At 36.1% G+C, this 19,300-nt stretch overlaps 4 protein-coding genes across 6 annotated transcripts; 2 read left to right on the top strand and 2 right to left on the bottom strand.

Moving 5' to 3' along the window:
- Positions 1–1,111: 1,111 nt before the first annotated feature.
- Positions 1,112–6,779, bottom strand: LOC117565049 (prominin-like protein). 2 transcript variants are annotated; one of them, XM_034243993.2, is made up of 11 exons: positions 6,369–6,779; positions 6,163–6,313; positions 5,221–5,343; positions 4,973–5,160; positions 4,618–4,782; positions 4,431–4,555; positions 4,028–4,363; positions 2,889–2,968; positions 1,937–2,828; positions 1,400–1,533; positions 1,115–1,316 (listed from the first exon to the last, which is right to left on the bottom strand). In XM_034243993.2, the coding sequence occupies exons 1-11, from the start codon at positions 6,661–6,663 to the stop codon at positions 1,196–1,198; spliced, it is 2,610 nt and encodes an 869-aa protein (XP_034099884.1). In that variant the 5' UTR covers positions 6,664–6,779; the 3' UTR covers positions 1,115–1,195. The 2 variants fall into 2 exon arrangements, with proteins under 2 accessions (XP_051857931.1, XP_034099884.1); XM_052001971.1 differs by lacking the exons at positions 6,163–6,313; positions 6,369–6,779 and having other exon boundaries at positions 1,112–1,316; positions 4,973–5,143; positions 5,221–5,283.
- An 81-nt stretch (positions 6,780–6,860) lies between these two features.
- On the bottom strand, positions 6,861–7,845 carry LOC117565053 (uncharacterized). The gene is made up of 4 exons (XM_034243996.2): positions 7,719–7,845; positions 7,493–7,666; positions 7,306–7,442; positions 6,861–7,246 (listed from the first exon to the last, which is right to left on the bottom strand). The coding sequence occupies exons 1-4, from the start codon at positions 7,767–7,769 to the stop codon at positions 6,913–6,915; spliced, it is 696 nt and encodes a 231-aa protein (XP_034099887.1). The 5' UTR covers positions 7,770–7,845; the 3' UTR covers positions 6,861–6,912.
- Positions 7,846–7,881: 36 nt separating this feature from the next.
- LOC117565052 (uncharacterized) lies at positions 7,882–10,414 on the top strand. The gene is made up of 3 exons (XM_034243995.2): positions 7,882–8,714; positions 9,593–10,169; positions 10,234–10,414. Exons 1-3 carry the CDS (start codon positions 7,981–7,983, stop codon positions 10,270–10,272), a joined length of 1,350 nt encoding a protein of 449 aa, XP_034099886.1. The 5' UTR covers positions 7,882–7,980; the 3' UTR covers positions 10,273–10,414.
- Positions 10,415–12,803: 2,389 nt separating this feature from the next.
- On the top strand, positions 12,804–18,147 carry LOC117565050 (coiled-coil domain-containing protein 170). 2 transcript variants are annotated; one of them, XM_034243994.1, is made up of 5 exons: positions 12,804–13,540; positions 14,658–14,783; positions 14,849–15,673; positions 16,649–17,521; positions 17,581–18,147. In XM_034243994.1, exons 1-5 carry the CDS (start codon positions 13,307–13,309, stop codon positions 18,145–18,147), a joined length of 2,625 nt encoding a protein of 874 aa, XP_034099885.1. In that variant the 5' UTR covers positions 12,804–13,306. The 2 variants fall into 2 exon arrangements, with proteins under 2 accessions (XP_034099885.1, XP_051857932.1); XM_052001972.1 differs by lacking the exon at positions 12,804–13,540 and adding an exon at positions 13,629–13,654.
- Positions 18,148–19,300: the final 1,153 nt, after the last annotated feature.

Genomic DNA, 19,300 nt, shown 5'->3' with positions numbered 1-19,300 from the left:
AAGAATGCGATAAGTGGACAGCGACAACAGTATGTGGCAAGACAGGAGCAGGTTGCCATCAACCTGTCATCGCTTGCAGAACCTGAAAGTTAAATGCTCTGCACTCAGAAATCCTGTTGATTTTCACATAATTTAATAATCGTAATTTCCCTTCGAATATTGAGAGTTCATTCGGCAATCAATAAATTTACTTCTACTAATTGAAGTACATTTCTTTCGAAATGTAACTATAACTTACGGATTTTTATTATAGAACGTAATATTACAAAATGTGTAAATGAATACGTTTTTTTTTATGAATTACAATACAACAAATTCTAGAGATTGAAATATATTCTAAAGGGTATCTAAAGGATATGTATACCTTAATATGTAAATTTAAAGAAACTGTTTTTCAAAAACAAGTTGATAATAATGGAAAATATGGCTTTAACTAACAACAAATTATGCAAAAATTAGTTTAAATTGGGAATGCTAAGAATTAGTTGTTTTTTTTAAGGACTCAGATTAACACTATCGAAAAATAGTTTTTTTTATGTCCACAATTTACTCATATTACAAATTATTTTTTTTTGTTAATTTTTAATAGTTATTTATTTCATTAAATGTCGTAAATTTTTCTACATAACAAAGTAAGAAAATATTTTTGAAATATATATTTTTTGTTTTATACAAATGCAAAAATAAATTGATCTAAAACTGTAGATAAATTAAATGCCCAATTAAAATAGAAATATTTTATATTATTAATACACAAGCTGAAATTAATAAAAGACACTTTGAAAACATATATTTTCTCTACATCGTTTTATTTTTTTATGATTTACGAAAATCCTTGTCTACTCCTACGACAAAAGCAAACAAAATATAAAATTGTCAGCAACTTCAGGCATCCGCTAGGTAATGAGGCAATTCGCTTTTCCACGTAATTTCATTTTCGACGTCTGGCTGCATTTTCCTGCTCCTCATTCCCAACATAAAATTCACAACCAGCTACCGAAGGGAGCCTCGATAAATCAAATTGTTTGGAGCAAGGGTTAAGTTTACCAAATTGAAGTATTATTATTGGTTGTTATTTATTTGGGTTGCAAACACAACTCTGATTTGCATATTCGGAATTCACATATTCTCTAATATCTGCACTTACAACTAAAAATATTCCATAGAAGAAATGAATATTAGTTTCTCCCCGATATTAATCTTGCTTCGTCTTGCTGTCGACAGTTGGAATATCTATGACTTCAAAATCTCTGTCCTGGCCTCCACTAAGGACAACTGGAGGTGGCACATATGGAACTCCACTGCAAGTGGGACAGCTGAAAGAGAGAGAGAGAGAGAGAGAGAGAGAGAGAGTTTGTGGGTTAAAAAATGATGAGTTGAAAAGCACACATTGACTAACCCATCATGGCGAAGAAGGATAACGACGGGCGTCTTGACGATATGATGACGATATGGACAGATGAGACAATGTGCCACAAGTAGCAGGGGAAGAAATAGTATTGAGCTTAGCAACAATCCAATCCAGAAACCATTCTGTGAAATAATATGGTTATCAAATATTCTTAAATTAAATCTTAAGTTAAGACAACTTTTCAATCTTTCTTGCAAGAAGAGCTGCAATCAACGACATATGAATAAAAATTTCTTAAATTGAATTTTATTTCATAAGATTTGCATAACTTTAAGTTTTATAAAACAATAGTTTTTGGCTTCAATCCACGATTTAGGATTAGCAAACTTATTATTTTGATAAAAGTTTATCTATTTATCAACATTTTAATAAGAACACTAAAGAAAATATAAAGAAAAATCTTTATAATAAATTTGATTTCAGATTTTGCTGTGATCAACTTCAACATACATACATACATATTCTAACAGCAATATCAAGAATGATCAATCAATAAATATGTACAGTACTTAATCGAATACTCACAATGGGATCGATCAAATTACGACAAGCGAAGTTAGTCCCACGATCAAGATGATAAATCAATGGACCGCAGGGACCAACCTTATGTTGGATATTCCATTGAGTATGTTGGCGATATTCGCGAATACGATCCTTTAGCGATTCGGTTAGATTTAGGCCAAGTGTGTTGATAATATGAAGGCCACGATATCTGATAAAGTTCTCGCAGCGTTTAATCTGATCATATAGTTTGAGAAGTGTCTCACCAAAAGTGGCTTCCATGTTCAGAATGAGTGCATCGATCTTAGTCGTTGCTTCCCGAATGCCATCGATGCAACGTATAATGTTTGGCTCCTCGTTTTCAATAACTAACGCATCGGCCATCGCCTTCCAGGGTGTGGCGCATATATGAAGTCGACTGTCGTTGGGGCAAATTACGAATTTATTTATTTGGGCTTCTACCCAATTCCGAACGTTGTAGGAAACTTTATAATCAATTGGTGGAATTCGCAAATCTTTGCATAGTGTTTTCGTATATGATTTTCCAATATAGGGATATAAATCAAATAGCGTATGATTAAGCAATATTATCTCGTGCATAGTTACGATCACAATGTCGGAGAGATCACCATCCCATTTTTCCCATTTCACATCGTCAACATCGATGGGTTCGTGTGTGTCATTGGTCAATATACGTTCAATATCATATAACTTGTATTCGTACAGCAAATCATATATATGCTGATCAGGTCGACATGCACTTATCTTATCCACCGTTCGCAACGATCTTCTTTCGTAATCACCCAAACTATCGAGGCGACGACAGACTGCTTGATATGTCACCATGCCGAGGATATAATAGTACAATCCCATCACCGTTATAAATGTGAACACGCAAAATATCATTATAATGGCCCTGAAAAGGTAAAAAAAAGTTCTACATTAAGTTCGATCAAAAAGATCACGCTTTACTCACAGTATCAGGCAATAAGATCCAGCGTTGTTTCGGCGAACGCACAAACCAAAGAGCAAACCGAATATCAATGCGGTTATTATCTGTAAAATGTTGCAAACAAACTAGTGAGAAAGTCGAATAATGGCAAAATTAGGCGGTAATATCAAAACCAAATTAATATACCGAAATGTATATTTGGTATATTGATATACTATTTCATTGAAAATATACCATAAATGACAAAAGATATCGAAATGTTTATTTGGTGTAATGCTATACTATTTCATTCAAAATATACCATACAGGACAAATGATACCGAAAAATACCGAATTCATATGTGGTATATTGCTATAATGTTTCTTTCAAAATATACCATACATGACAAACGATACCGAAAAATATCGAAGTGAATATTTGGTATATTGATATACTATTTCATTCAAAATATACCATACAGGACAAAAGATATCGAAATGTTTATTTGGTATATTGATATACTATTTCATTCAAAATATACCATACATGACAAAAGATATCGAAATGTTTATTTGGTATAATGCTATACTATTTCATTTAAAATATACCATACAGGACAAATGATACCGAAAAATACCGAATTCATATGTGGTATATTGCTATAATATTTCATTAAAAATATACCATACAGGACAAATGATACCGAAATATATCGAAGTGTATATTTGGTATAATGCTATACTATATGATACCGAAAAATACCGAATTCATATTTGGTATATTGCTATAATATTTCATTAAAAATATACCATACATGACAAACGATACCGAAAAATATCGAAGAGTATATTTTAGTATAATGCTATACTATTTCCTTCAAAATATACCATACAGGACAAAGGATACCGAAAAATACCGAACTCATATTTGGTATATTGCTATAATATTTCTTTCAAAATATACCATACAGGACAAACGATACCGAAAAATAGCGAAATGTTTATTTTAGTATAATGCTATACTAATACCATCCAGTATAAAAATACCAGATCACTTCGTTTGTGCTTCCGAAAATTGAGCAATGAGTATTCTTAAAGTCATTTAAAAGCATGTAACGTATTTCAATATGTAGTCATTTTTGTTCTTTCAAGACATCTTTTCTGTGTAATTTCAAAGGACTTACCAAAAATAACATAAGGCAAGCAATGCTACCATATACTAGGTAATCAACTCCCATTTTCTCGTGAATATCTTCAAATGTGTCTGCTGCATTTCGGTCTCTGTAATCAATATCACTAATTACAGCTTCGATGAGATCATTTAAATATACATATTCGTCCTTCATCTTGGATTCCGCATTTTCAATTATGGCCATGATGGGTGGCCGAATAGGAGCAATCGCCTCTTTGATTGTGATTTCAATCTCACTTAATCGGCGAAGGCCGTCTTCAGCAATTTCAGCTAAATTCTTATCGATGGCAGCTTCTACGGGACCAATAAAAACTGTCGTGTTTGGCATCTAGTGATAAGTAAATTTGCATGTCATTTGAAATGTTTTTGTTTTTGATAAATCATCAAATGCTTACGTCATCCACATGCAGACAATGCGAGGTATCCAATCTCATGAATGCCTGCAGATATTTGGCACACTTATCCACTTTGCAGAGAGTAAGCATACTAAAAATGAGATCTCGCTTCACTCCACGCCAGCCTATTTGTGATAAGGAATTACATATTTAGATATATTTGGAATGTAAGTTTTAAATCATTTACTATCTCGATGTAATGATCCAATGAAACGCAAGTATTTCTCGTAATTTTCAAGTGTCTTCAGTAGACGAAGCACCGCTTCCATATTCTTTAATATTCTCTCCAATTCGACGAGAGCATTTGCACCACTTGTATCGGCTAATTCCAGGAGCACATGCTTATGAGCATCTTGAAGTCGGAAATTTTGGAAGAGTAAGAATCAATAAATGGAAAAATTAGAAAGTATTATATAATTATAAAGCAAACAAAGCAAACAATTAAAAAGACTATATACAAAAATAAATAATAAATAAATATGAGATATAAGCGATCTTAAATATATGGTATATTTTAAAGTATACTTATGGACATTTCATACTATCTATCTCTTCACTAATATGCTTTGCCAATCTCTCAAAATTGTGAAGCATCAAAAATCGCAGATGTTGTGAGACGTCCGCTAAATAGATGCAAGTATCCCTGGAGCCCTCACGCATTCTCTGGTAGCTATATCCAATATTTCGAGACATCTGCTTAAGGCTGAGCAGCGCTAGAATAAATGCCAGCCTACGAATAAGTCAGTACAATTAAATCACATGACTCTTCATGCATTAATACCTGACTTACACTAGTCCGAGGATAAGCAAAAATAGTAAAATACTGCACAATGATCGTCGCCACTTGAGGGTTTTATCGCAAGGCGCACAGGTTTTTTTGCATCGACAGCAGCAGAAGCAGAAGTAAACCATTCTATCGAATTAATAATAATAATTTTGGCTTATCTTAATATTTTGAAATTAAAAAGTAAGAAAGCAATAGTCCAGTGTACTCGCCCATTTTGGAGTCATAGAAAAACATTAAAATACATATACCTAATTAATATACCAATGATTATATTTGGTATATTGCTATAGTACTGCATTCAAAATATACCATAGAGTGCAATGTTTTTGGCCATACTAAAGTATTTCATTAATAACTTTTACAATTTTTATCTGCTGGCAACCAAATTTTCAGGAATCAAAGACTATATTATATACTATACTATATTACTAAAGTTATTACTGTATATACCAAAAATCGACTCTAGCTTTAAAAATACGTTTGCTTTCGATTTTTATCGATTTTCGTAGACGATGGCAAAAATTGTTAAACAAACTTGATCTGCGATCAAACATAACAAATGCTTTTGAAAATTATAGCTCTATCTCTTTAAGTCTATGAGATCAAGATCTTTATACGGACAGACGGACAGACAGACGGACATGGCTAGATCGAATTTATAGACTTTATCCTTATGCCTGTTACATACAATTCCTGGACGCAGAAAGTTATAATATACTTCTATGGGTACCGGGTATAAAAATAACATACAAGTAATAACTTTGTAAAATCGTAGAGATAAGAATATTAAGTTATCAATTGAATGAATCTTTCTTATTTAAATAAATATAAAAATGTAATCTTAATTTAATTGTTTTGTGCAGATAATTTCATTGTTTTTTGCATTTTTCAACATTACACATCAGATTTCATAGGTTTAAGATATATTTTCATCATATTACTTACGCAACAAATGGCATAATGATTGCAAGTAAACACAGAGGAAGCAGCCAAAGTAGAATTAACAAGTTGTTCTCTTGCAGCAGTTTGAGCCAATCATTTTCCTCAAATTTTCTGCCCAGGTTAAAAGCGGATTTATTTGTATGCACAACATAGTCTATATTGAACATTTTGAATGGCAGGTGAATCGACTGTATTATCATTCAACATACCTGGCAGCATGTATGATGCATTATCGGGATGCAGAAAATTGAAGAGTTCATGGGTTAAGTTGTAAACTGATGCCATTCCCAATGAGCGAAAGGGTCGTGCTTCGATGAAGCGAACTCGTGACACGTACTCCTCATATTTGATCTCAGGAAAATGAGCTTGACCCAACAGATCGTCAACCGGGTGATAGTCCCCATACTCAAAATCGTCTTCAGTCGTGGATTCACCCACAACATTGGATAAAGCATTCAATGTGATTAGAATAATGGCAAAGCTGATCATCGTTTGTCTTTTCATTGTTCACTCGCCAGCACATTTATTGACTTTCTTTGCATACCTATTTGTTTATATTTTTGTTTTTATTTATTTTTGATGTTTATTGTATTGCTTTGGTTTTCGTTTGTTGCGTGTACTAAAAAGTAACAGTTAAGTCAGAAGCTCCCTTGATGAACCCATAAAACTTGCATCAAATTGCATCAAATATATATATGAAATTATGAAAATTCGCGATCCAAGCTTGTTTGCATTTTTATTGTTGGGTTTCAATCAATGATAGATGTTATCAAGAAGTATTGTTGTATATTTGTGAAAATAAATTTGGTGTAGCGGATACTGAGGAATCATGTATTCCATGCGTTGATGACGCTTCAATGCGCATTCAAGATACTTGCGACTCGAGTTCATCTTTCTGGTGTGACATTCTTCTGATCTGCCTTGAATGTAGAGAATTTTGCGAAGCTCCCAAAAATACTTACGCCCTTGTTGTTCGATATAATAAGATCTAAAATTACTTATCACTTGTGTTTTAAGCCATCTCAAGACCCTTGGCTGATTGTAAATGGTCGATTTACCGAAACACACCGTGGACAATTTGCCAGTGCTATCAAATAGTTATTAATGTAACATATACATATAATATAGACAGTGTTCCATACATACTTTGGATAGTAGTTAGTATCTTTTGCTGGAAGCTGAAAACCAAGCCTCCTAATTAGCCCATCACTGGGTGGAGTTATTCCCGGGGTTAAATGATCATTATCGAATTTACGCAAATCCTTTTTCTCGAACACGCTCGGCTATATATTAAACATAAAGTTCATGTATTCATATTATTTAAAAGAGATACCTGTAATGTAGATTTCAATTTAAAACGCTCGTCATTCTTGAGTTTTCTTTCCATTGTGGTCAGATAGTTATTTCTCAAATTCTGCTGATTTAGAAACCATTTGTGCCTAGGAACAACTTCTGTTTTGGGTATTATTCGTATTGGCGATCCCTCCGATTTGTCCAGCATTATAAACTACAAAAAAGTGATTGAAATAAATATAATTCTCTATGTTGCATTCACTTACAATTAAAATCACACTTGTTCTGAGATAATTAAAACCCTTTTGCTGTGGCATTTTTGAACGCTAAAAGTAAATGCAAAACAAATTGCTGTAGTTGTATTTATTTTTTTGTATAGTTTTCTTTGTGTAATATTTTGGCAATTAAATGTCATGTGAAATAAATCTCTTAAATTCATGGAACTAAACTTCAATTCAATAAATAAATTTTCAAAAAAAGAACGCAATTAACACATTAAGAAAAATACTAAAAAAAATAACACACAAAATGGAGGAGGTAGAGCAGGAGGAGGAAGATCTTATGCTTGAGACGGAGACAGAATCAGATCTATCGCTGACGAATAAAGATATCAATTATGAAGATTATGGCATTACATTTCCATTGCCACCGCATACCGATGAATCGATATGTCGCGATGAGTTTCTCCAACGGCTTTTCGTCAATTGTCCTTTAGATGAGAGATATTCAAAGAGTCTCACAAGGCAAAGCAAACGATCGATGTCATATCGATCGCGTTCCACAATTGGCCGAGGTGGCAACATGGAGGCATTTGCTCTAATGCGCCTAAGGGCTGCAGCTCCTATTGCAACATCAGACGATGAGAGTGTCAAGAGCGACAAAAGACTCGAGACGAGAAAAATGATGAGCAGCCAAGAGAGAAGGGTCATCTATAAGTTTATTCTGTTGCGATTTCAACGTGCTGCCGTTGAGTATTTGTCGGTTCGTTTGAAGAAACGCTTGGAGATAATCGCGAATGTTTGGACAGCTGACACAACCGAAATACCCTACAATCTCTTTAGGTGGTCGGAAAGTTTCTTTTTGCACCGCACCACGGTTAATCATCTGTATTTGGATGTGTTAACCATGGAGAAGGGTAGCACCGAACTCAATTGCAGTAAGTTTGCCACTGATGTGAATGAGATCATCGGCATACTGGATGTGATCAGGGAGGATGTGCGCGAAGATCGAGATTACTGCAAGAGCTCCTTGAAATTGATGGAGTAAGCTATTGTTTTTAATAATTAACAAACATAATCGTGACTAAATTCAAGATTTATTTAATTTATCAAATTTAGGATTACAATTATTTGTATTTCTTTTAAAGAGCTCCTTGAAATTGATTGTTTTTATACCCGCTACCCATAGCGTACATTGAAGGGTATTATAACTTTTTGCCGGCAGGAAATGTATGTAACAGGCAGAAGAAGGCATCTTCGACCCTATAAAGTATATATATTCTTGATCAGCGTCAACAGCCGAGACGATCTAGCCATGTCCGTCTGTCCGTCTGTCGGTATGAACACCTAGATCTCAGAATCTATAAGAGATAGAACTATAATTTTTTTTCGACAGCATTTGTTATGCTTGCACGCAGATCAAGTTTGTTTCAAATTTTTGCCACGCCCCCTTCCGCCCCCGCAAATCAAAAATTTTAAAGCCAGAAGTATACAATAATAACAATAGTAGTTATGATTCCTGAAAATTTGGTTGCGATCAGATAAAAATGATCGAAGTTATTAAAGAAATACTTTTGTATGGGCAAAAACGCCTACTTACTAGGAGTGTTAGTTGCTTTGGCCGACAATCTGGTATATTGTGCCGTCTATGGTATATTTTGAATATATACTATATCAATATATACCAAATATACCATTTGGTATATGTTTAGTATTTTTGTAGTATATTTGGTATATTTTGAGAATAATACCGCACAATATATTGCTTTTATTCAAAATGGGTAGAGGGTATCTCACAGTCGAGTACACTCGACTGTAGCTTTCTTACTTGTTAATTATTAATTATTATTAATTTACCAAATTTAGGATTACAATTATTTGTATTTCTTTTAAAGATGTAATTTAATTTCAATGATTTTTAGGGACATGAACTTTGAAGTGCATGCCACGTGGATAAAAGAGCTGGAGATGCTTCGCGGGGAGAAGGAACGATATGAAAGAGACTCGATAGTTCGGCCTCGCAGTGATTCGCAGACACATGTCAGCCTGCGCTTCGCCCCTGACGATCTATCCGAAGCTTTATTGCCCATCGAGAGACGATATCGCCTCAATTGGCTACGGAGCGCTGGAGATCAGCATTTGATGCGCATAGAGGGCAAAGAGAAGGCGCTGCAAGATGAACTCGATAAACTGAAGCTGTTGATCAGGGAGAATGGCACAGCTTGTGATTCACGAGAGTTTGTTTATCAGCTCGAGATTGAGAAGTATCGCGTTGCGATTGCTACTTGGGAGGAGAAACTTGAGATTGGTATGGAACAATTGGAGTTGAAGGGTAACATAACACGAAATCTATTGGGAAAGGCCAAGGATGATCTAAAGTTCTATAGGGAACGTGTGGAAATGTTTAAGCAAAGAGTGGCCGAGGTGTTGCTGCTCGAAGAGATGGAGGAGGAGGAAGAAAGGAATGGATTGCGAAAAGGTTACTCCGTTAAGCTGGCTGTGAGTTCATTTTCCTAATCTAATATTTTGATTTTTCTTTTTAATTGAACTCTTGGGTACACAGTCTCCGCCAAAGAACAGGAAATCGAAGAAGAGGAAGTAGCATCGCATTTACAACTTATAAATTGTCAGTATTAAGTATACCAACACACAGAGGTTGGCAACACAGTTCTGATGAGTGTGCTGTCAGTCAGAACTGTGTTGGCAACCGAAACAAACCAATAAACCAATAATGGAACTTAAAATACAACGAAAGGATTCGTTGATTTGCCAAAAGTCATTGCTAAGCCAAACAACTAAAACTCGAACTCGAACTCTCCGAACTTTGATCAAACATTTACATTCCGCACAAATTTTGAAAATGGGGGAAAAAGAAAATGCCGCCAGACAGCGACAATGAAATTATGCTGAAAACCGATTTGCCTGATTGCCTGGCGGAAGCCTGCAGCCGTTATCCTGTCGATACCCTGTACAGTGTACACATTGTAGATGGGTACCCTGAACATTCATTTATGTTTGCTTTCAGTTTTTGCCGTGGTAACGCCTTCACGTGTTCATGTGTTTAGATTTTTTGGGTTCGATGCATTCTGTTTAACGTGATTGTGATGTTCTTGGCAACAGGCAAGCGCTGCGCGTTTAGACCGCTTCGTGTTGCCAACAACAAAATAGTATGACTTGCCACATCAACGGAGCTGCAATCGAGTGCGAGAGATACCGAGTTTTATAGTAGTTGCTTTAAAAGTACCTCACATAATATTCAGTTGCTGTTGTTGCAATGCCAGCGAATCTGCGACCCGCCACCAATGGCAATACCTCAGAGGATTGGCATGTCTTTGAGCTCTTATGCAGCAATTCGACATCGCCATTGCCATTGCCAATGTCAACAGCACCGCCCATCGCCTCCAACTCCATCTCCAACTTCACCTCCACATCCGCCTGTTATGCTCCTCTTTCGAAGGCGGTAAGTTGCGGCGATATCTTCGACTGTCATATTAATGTTAATGCTGCTCGCTGATTGTCTAAAATTAGTGTTACGACTTGCTGGCAAATCGTGTGACAAATTGCCATATACCAGGCAGCATAATGGCTGTTATAATAGACCATCAAACCAAAGATTTATGCATGTGTGTGTGTACAGTATCTTGCCATATATTTTGGTTATACTCAGTTGGCTATGAACTTGAAGCAGTCATTGCCAAGTTGTTTACTAAAAACTTGTGAATAGAAAGCATTCCATTTTTTTTTTTAATTTTGTTAACTAGTTCGCAATTGAAAAGTTTTGCTGTCTTTTTAATTTTAAGCCAATTTACTAATTTGCCAAATATTTCAAATATTTATTTAAAAACAAAAAATATTCAAAAGAATTCTTTATGTTCTATGCGATTTTGTTTTAAATTTTGAATGTTTATTAGCTTGTTTTTGTTTTTTGTTTTCATATCTTCATATTTATACATATTTTATTATTATTGTTTTCTATTTTATGTTGTAAAATCTAGTATGACTTACAGAATTTAATTAAATTCTATAATTATAGTGTAAAGAGAGTTTTTTGTTTTTTTTTATTAAAAATAAAAGTAGTACACTTTTAAATACATTACTATTTCCATGTAACCTATTTTATTTCAAAGCAACATATTAAAGGATAGGACATCAAATTTTCGGCAACAGCAAAAGAATTATCCTTTTCATAGTTCGAGTAATATTGAGCATGGTACTTTGCACATAAATATAGAATTATTCACTAGGCTGCTTATCAACAAACCGAGTATCACCTTTGTTTCTTTTTTTAGTGTGAAATTTATGCGGTTGTTAGGGACTTAAATGCTTTGTTATTATTGTTGTTATTGTTTTGGGCCTGGGCAAGTTGTGATAGTTTTTATAGGATTTATACGTAGAACAAGTGCACAGTGGTTGGAAATTGCGCATTGTGATACTTTAAGGATGAATTGATAGCATACATTTTATGTATTGATATATTTAAACAGAAATAATACTAATCGATTTTTATTAATTTCATTATAAGAAAATATAAAATGTATTACATATTTGGTAATAAGGAATTAATTTGAAATATATTATAATATAAATACATATATCTGTAAAGGCTACTTTGGCTGACAATTTGGTATATTTTGCACTCTATGGTATATTTTGAATCGTATGATGTCAATATACCAAAAACATAGCCTTTGGCATGTTTCAATATTTTGGCGGTATAATTATAACAATATTAGTATATTAATTTTGTATATTTTATGTATAAAGATTATTTAGGTTTACAATTTAGTATATTTTTGCACTCTATGGTATGTTTTGTATCATATGTATATTAATAATAATATTAGTATAATAATTTGGTATATTTTAGCAACACAATTGTAGATTTCTTACTTGTTTTTAAATTTGATGAAGCATGTTATTATCTATAACATATTGTTGGCTGAAGTGTTATCCTAATTTGTCTCAAGTCTTGTTCTTAATATATCTAATTCGTTTAATTAACTATATTGAAGATGAAATAGATTATATTTAATATTAATTTCATTTAATAGATTATTTCTTTCAATATCGATTAGAAATGTATGCTGAACTGTTTTCAAATTCCATTTTCTCAGACCCTTCCTTCTCCCCCCCGAATCTATAATGCGTTTGCAATTATAACCAATTTGTAGTTGTTGTTCTGCATGTTCATTACTCACTGTGCATGTGCAGCTTTTAGACTGAGCTAGCTCATAGAGAAAGTTCTCTACACACACACACACACACACACTCCCCTCGACAGGTTGTGATGTGCGTGCGTTCGCATGAATTGCAGTTGAGACCCTCGTTGAGTTCGGTGTTTGGTGCCATGTGAATGACCCAAATAACGGCAAACAAACCGGAGAAAAGAACTCTAGAACTCTACTGATAAAAGTTGCCAAAGTGCAAATGTAAATCGGTTTAGCAGGGAGCTAAAAACTGTTTTCCTTTCCTTGTCCTGCCCATTGCCATTGAGCTCGTTTCCTTTGTGAGCATAATTTACATAGAGTTCGTAGTTGTGTGTTCGTAGTCATTGTTATAATCATGGCTTGTGTGATGTTATGTTGAAGTAAATTCCCTTTTGGCATGCCTGGTTACCGAGCTTCGAGCTTATTCGAATGCGGGGCAAGTTGTTTAGGCTGTTGCCTGGTGGCAAGTTGCAAGTGGCATGTGGCAGGTGGCAGGCTACAGTTCAATTCAGTTGCTGTGCAGCGCTTCGCTGGAATAGTTCAGTGCTTCATTCTTTTCGGGATTTTGGGATTTACTGCGGCTCAATTATGCCAAGCGATAATCATTTGCATCACCATCATTTGGGTCTCAGTGGTGGATTGTCGCCACATCATCATCACTTGGTTAGAAACTTCAGTTTGGATTTGTTACAACCCAAAATTGTATAATAAGTTGAAGAGTAGTTTTTATTGTTTTCTGTTTTGTGATTTTCAATACAACTTCCTTTAAAAATTTGGGTAAATTGTGAAATTAATTGTATTTTTTTTTATAGTTGAATGAATTTTAGAAGCTAGCATTCATTTTCAATACAACTTCCCTTTAAAATTTAAGTAAATTGTGAAATTAATTGAATAATTTTTTAAAGCTTGCACAATACTAATTGAATTTAAATTTTATTTTATTGTTTTTAAGTTCTTATTTCAGGTAGTATTTTTATTATTTTCCATATTGATGCTTTTGCATAGAACTTATTATTTAAATTTGTGTAAGTTGTGAATTAAATTGTATACATTTTTGATAACAGAATAAATTTAAAGTCTATGTTTGAATAATGCTGTTTAAGCTATAAAATTAATCTAATTTAATTATTCATTTGATTGTTTTTATGTTGTTGTTTGCAGATAATATTTTTTGTGTTTTTAATTAGGCTACTTTAAAATGCAATTTAAATTATAATAATTACTCTAAGGTTATTTTTGATTATTTATATTTGAATTGCATTTATTATTTTTTTCCATTTAATAGCAAATTATTCTTTATTTATTTTTCTATGATTTCATTTGTGATTATTTTACTGCTTTTACTATTTTGATTAATATTATTGTGAATGTTTGCTTAAATTATAATAATACATTTTATTTATTTTACATGATTAAAAACATAATATTTAAATATATCATGGTTTTCAGTGCTTCTCAAGTTTTTATCTACCAATAATTTTAGTTTTTTTTAGATGTTCAATTATGTTTTTTGTGTTTTTTTTTTTATTTTTTTTCCTATTTCTGTTAATGCCAATGTTACTGTTGTTTAAATATCAATACTACATATTATTTGTTTTGCATGCTTTTAAGATTTTAAACATATTATATTTTATAGATTATGTCAACTTAATTTTGTATTTACTTTTTAGGGTTTTTCTATTTGTTTTATACAAAAATGCTGAATTTCATAAATAGAAGTATATATGTTTGTTTTGTGATTTAGTTGCTTAGCCCTTTCTAACTCTCCTTCTTTCTATAGTTGGATAATTCTTGTGGCAATGCTGGCATCACAGTGACAGAGCATCATCATGGCATTGATATGACAACGACACTCCGAAGCGAATTGGCTGCGTTGTCCTACAAAAAGGAGCGACTGACCAGTGAGGTAAATCTTAAGCATATATTTAAATCTCGACTCCACTCTACTTAATATTCGATGCCCCTTTGCAGCTTTCGGAGACACGCAGCGCGCTGTGCAGCAAGGAGTCCGATGTGGAGAATTTGCGTGCTCAGGCGGCGCGACAAACTGCGTTAATTGGATCGCTGCAAGGACGTCTGCAGGCATCGGAGAGTCGGGAGCAGGCGGTGCAAGCACGTTGTGATGCCACCATACAGACGGTGCAGCGAGAGAAACGCGCCTCGGATGAACGCAACAAGGAACTCCTCTGCCGCATACAGCATCTGGAGGGAGCCGCGGCGAGTGAGGAATCGCATAAGGAACAGGCGAAGGCGCAACTACACGATCTTTTGCGTCGCCTCAGCGTTTGCCTTGGCATGGATGTGTGCGAGAACAATGCAAACAGTCATGCCACACCCGAGTGTGTTGTCTCGCGGGCCGAGGAGGTGATGATTGAGTTGCAGCGTGCCAAGGCAAAGGTCAGCTCCACTTGTGACACGCTCAGCTCGTGTGAGAATGAACTCTTGAATCTCAAGTCGCTGGCCAACATTGAGAAGCAACGTTTGAGCGCTCAGCTCGATGGCGCTGGCAATCATAATCATGAGCTCGAGGGACGGTGTCGACAGTATGAACGAGATCTTCAATTGCAACGCGATCGCCTCACCGAGTCCGAGATCAATGGCGAGAAAATGAAGGAGGAGCTGCGTGGCTTCGAGTCACGTTGCCATCGCTTGCAGAACAACTTGGATCGCATTCAAGCGGATCGCTTGCAGTTCCTGCGTGGCCTCAGCAATCTGCTCAATGTCCCCGAACCCTGCGAGACGCTGATCAAGGACAAGCTGCGCGAACTTCTCGCCGAAAATCAGGCCATGCATGCGGTAAGATGATAGAGAAAGCGGTTTAATGATAGCGAAAACTTTATTCAGAAAAATGTTTTTTGAGATGTTAAAAAACATTCGTTAAAGTACATTTTTCCCAATGAAGGAAAACTTAAAATTGTAAAAATGATAAAAACGATTTGCGCATAAAAATAAGCTTGAAAGTATATTTATATTTTCTAATTTTTTCTATTATGTGTTCCTAACAAATCTATTTTTTATGTTTCTTGCATTATTTAAAAAATTTTTTTTTTAAAAGTTTTATTCTATAGTAAAAATCCAAGCTGACTTGTGGCATTTTCATTTTTAAAATAAAGTGAAAAAACCCTTATTAATATTTACTCTATAATTTGTGCTTTTTGAACTGAATTTTTTCTAATTAATTTGATTTTTTTTGTAACGATTCTTATACAAAAATAACTACAGCATTTATGATTCCTGAAAGTTGAGACCAGATACAAATAGTAGAAGTTATTTAAGTTAGTTTTTAGTTGTTTTAGCTAGTTAGGTATATCTTGTACTCTATGGTATATCAAGTATTGCAGTATCATATCAATATACCAATTGTAGTTTTTGTTAAACGTATTTGAAGTATTGTTATTATTATTTAAAGGTTAGTTGTAATTAAAATTAATACTAACACTATAGGTAAAGCAATGACAGTGAAGGCCTTCAGCTTTATTTGAAGTATATTAAGTTGGCATATTCTTAAAATTCTTATTGAAAAAGTGTAGCGTGTAACTCACAGTCGAGCACACTCGACTGCCGCTTTCTTTCTTCTAACCTGTTGTTGAGTTCATTGCTTAATAACTAGGAAATAAATCAGACATAAGTTAGATCACATATATGGGAATTTAATTTGATATATATATTATTTCTTTGTACCCACCTACTTCGTATAGTCTAAGTTTTAATGCGAATGAATCAGTTGAATGAACCATTTCACTCCTAACTCTTCATTATTTTCTGCTGCAGCAAATGCACTCGCTGCGCGATCAGCTGAGCAATGAGCACGAGAAGTTCAAGGAGACACAAGAGTCCGCCGAATGTCGCCTGCGCACGGGGGAGGCACAGAAATGCGAGCTATCCGATCGCCTGGAGAAGTGCCACGCCGAGATTCATACGCTGCGCAAAGAGCACATGGGTCTCTCCGAGTATCTGCAGCGTCTGGCCGCCGCACTCAGCTGGAGTGAATGCTCAGCGCCGCCAGCTCTTGGCGCCGACACCAATCTGATGGCCGACAATTTGCTGGAACGGGCCGAGCGTCTGGCAGCGCACTGCGAGCACGAGGTGTCGCATCATCATGCGGGTGGAGAGAAGAGCTGCTGCGATCATCATCATCATCACCATGGACAGGGCAAGCTGCGACGCGAACGCTCTTGCCACGATATACCGCTGAAGGAGAGCAGCAGCGTTTACAATTTGCAGCGTCGTGTTCGCGTGTTGCGCGAACAGGTCCAACGACGTGATCTTCACTTGGAGTTGCTGCGCCGCAAGCTGGCCATCATTGAGGATGGGGCGCGTGGCAAGTGCATGTTGCAGGGTGAACGCGATGAGGCCGTGTGTCGTGCCAAAAAGGCGGCCAAACAGGTGGACAAACTGACCACACAACTGGCGGATGCCCGTGGCCAGATAGCTGAGGTGAAAGCGCAGCTGGCCGAGGCGGTGGAATATAAGATAACATCGCTGGAGCGTGCACGCAAGATCGATGAGCTGACCACACAGATCTGTGATCTCGAGGATGAGAAGACACGCATGCTATCGCAGCTGAATGCCATGAAGGAGCGCATGAAATCGTCCTGCGAATCCAATCAGAATCGTCGCTGTCGCGATGAGGCCTTAATCAATGTAAGTCTAGTCAAATATTGAAATAAATTCAATCAATTAATGATTTCCATTCTCAATAGTCTCTGCGTGATGATGTCAGTCGATTGAGCGCTCAGCTGTCCGATGCCAATCAGCGACTATCGCATTTGCAATCCTTCCGCACTTCCGTCGCTCGCACTTTGCATTTACGCGACTTACCCGAAACGGATCTTTTGCATCGCCTGCAGGCACTCTGCTCTGCCCATCAGGAGTTCACGCTGCTCTCGAAACGCTATGAGACTGCCTCGCCTGTCGGTGATCATCCGTGTCCGCGTTACGATGATCCTGTGCCGCCCTCGAGTCACTGTCGTCCCCCACGTGACCTGAGTCCGCCGGCTGCGCATCATCACACCTCTGCTAGTCACAATCACTCTTCACACACTTTGTCGCATTCACATTCGCATGGTCATGCCATTTCTCATTCCCATTCGATGCATGGCCGTCATCATCAGCGACAGCGCAGCAAGAGTCGTGATAAGCGTTTGCATGACGAGTGCTTCGATTCGGATGTGCATCGTTTGCATCATGGCTGCAAGGATCAACTGTTGGCCAACAATTCTGGGGGAAGTTGCGATGAGGACTATGACTTTAAGAGCAAATACTGCTGAGCATTAGATTTTCTGTATAGTAGTTCAGTGCATTAACCATTTTTTGTAAGCATTTTCGAAATAAACTCGTCGATTAAAACTTTTTCTCTTTACGGTATTGGGGAGTTAACAAAACTTATTTCCGTTATGTAAATTTGAATGTTGAATATTGAATCAATTGATATTTAAGTTGAATGCATTTGCAAATTAAACCAAAATAAGATTCTTCAATTAGTTGTTCCTTTTAAATGCAAATTAATAGTTAAAATTAAAAATTAATAGTTAATTTTTTAATTTCTTGAATTAAATATATATTTAATTTTAATTTTTATTTTAAATTTACATATGTTTAAAATTAAATAAATTGGACCAAATTTATTTTCTTTGTCGTGCGTATACTTGACATTTTCGATTTATCTCCTTTTTATTATGGACAACTTCACCAAACAGTACCTAGATGGCGCCACCATCATGTGGTGTGTGTCTCTGCTAAACGTGGACATTGGCTTGCTTGCTTGCCATAGCAAAGCTGTGCATGCTGCAAAGCTGACTGCTATATAACTCATGCGTTAAATTCAAAATGCTGCTGCTGGAGGAAGACTCAAACTAATTGCTTCTGCGATTTTTTCGAATGGCATATAAATCAAATACGCAACGCTGCCGGTTTTCAGTTTATCGAAGCTGACAGTTGTCGGTGGCGCTAGCATATGTGCAATTAATCAAAAATCGCAGTACAATAATTTTCGTTTTTATATGTGGTTGTTGCTGCCGCCAATCAAGATGCATAATTTTTGCATGTTTAAGCGACAGCAAATGGCAAAATTGCACAACGGGGCAGGCGCACGTGAAGCACAGACGTGGCACCAGACAGCGTCGTCGGTGGGGCAATGAACTTGACTGACTGGCAAAAGATCGACCCGCTTGACTGGCTGCTGGCAGACAGCCAAAGGGCAAGAAGGGGCTGGCAAGAGGGAGAGGAGGGGAGGTAGAGAAGAGAGGCCGCGAGGACTCGCTAGCCTGGGCCAAAGAAGAAGAATGCTGTATGCTGTTTGCTCTTTGCTGTTGTTTGACTGTTGGCATAACCAAAACATGCTTTGCGAGGGGGAAAAAAAGACAGGCATCGCGATGCCTGCCCCACGAGTCTCGTGTGGCAGCCACATATGCGTCGCCTCGG

The sequence above is a fragment of the Drosophila albomicans genome, chromosome 2L (assembly GCF_009650485.2).
Source record: "Drosophila albomicans strain 15112-1751.03 chromosome 2L, ASM965048v2, whole genome shotgun sequence".
NCBI classification, from domain to species: domain Eukaryota; kingdom Metazoa; phylum Arthropoda; class Insecta; order Diptera; family Drosophilidae; genus Drosophila; species Drosophila albomicans.
The sequence above is the reverse complement of the archived record's forward strand: the minus strand, read 5'-3'. Positions and strand labels throughout refer to the sequence as shown.

Bases quoted from the DNA above. Each gene is read 5' to 3' on its own strand.
- LOC117565049 (XM_034243993.2), bottom strand. From the start codon at position 6,663: ATGAAAAGACAAACGATGATCAGCTTTGCCATTATTCTAATCACATTG. The intron at 2,969-4,027 runs GTAAGTCCTTTG...AACATTTTACAG, and splicing joins CTTGCCTTATGTTATTTTTG to ATAATAACCGCATTGATATT. The intron at 1,534-1,936 runs GTGAGTATTCGA...ATTATTTCACAG, and splicing joins GTAATTTGATCGATCCCATT to AATGGTTTCTGGATTGGATT.
- LOC117565053 (XM_034243996.2), bottom strand. From the start codon at position 7,769: ATGCCACAGCAAAAGGGTTTTAATTATCTCAGAACAAGTGTGATTTTA. The intron at 7,667-7,718 runs GTAAGTGAATGC...ACTTTTTTGTAG, and splicing joins GAACAAGTGTGATTTTAATT to TTTATAATGCTGGACAAATC. The intron at 7,247-7,305 runs GTATGTATGGAA...ACTATTTGATAG, and splicing joins GATACTAACTACTATCCAAA to CACTGGCAAATTGTCCACGG.
- LOC117565052 (XM_034243995.2), top strand. From the start codon at position 7,981: ATGGAGGAGGTAGAGCAGGAGGAGGAAGATCTTATGCTTGAGACGGAG. The intron at 8,715-9,592 runs GTAAGCTATTGT...AATGATTTTTAG, and splicing joins AGCTCCTTGAAATTGATGGA to GGACATGAACTTTGAAGTGC. The intron at 10,170-10,233 runs GTGAGTTCATTT...TTGGGTACACAG, and splicing joins GTTACTCCGTTAAGCTGGCT to TCTCCGCCAAAGAACAGGAA.
- LOC117565050 (XM_034243994.1), top strand. From the start codon at position 13,307: ATGCGGGGCAAGTTGTTTAGGCTGTTGCCTGGTGGCAAGTTGCAAGTG. The intron at 14,784-14,848 runs GTAAATCTTAAG...GCCCCTTTGCAG, and splicing joins AGGAGCGACTGACCAGTGAG to CTTTCGGAGACACGCAGCGC. The intron at 15,674-16,648 runs GTAAGATGATAG...TTTCTGCTGCAG, and splicing joins AAAATCAGGCCATGCATGCG to CAAATGCACTCGCTGCGCGA.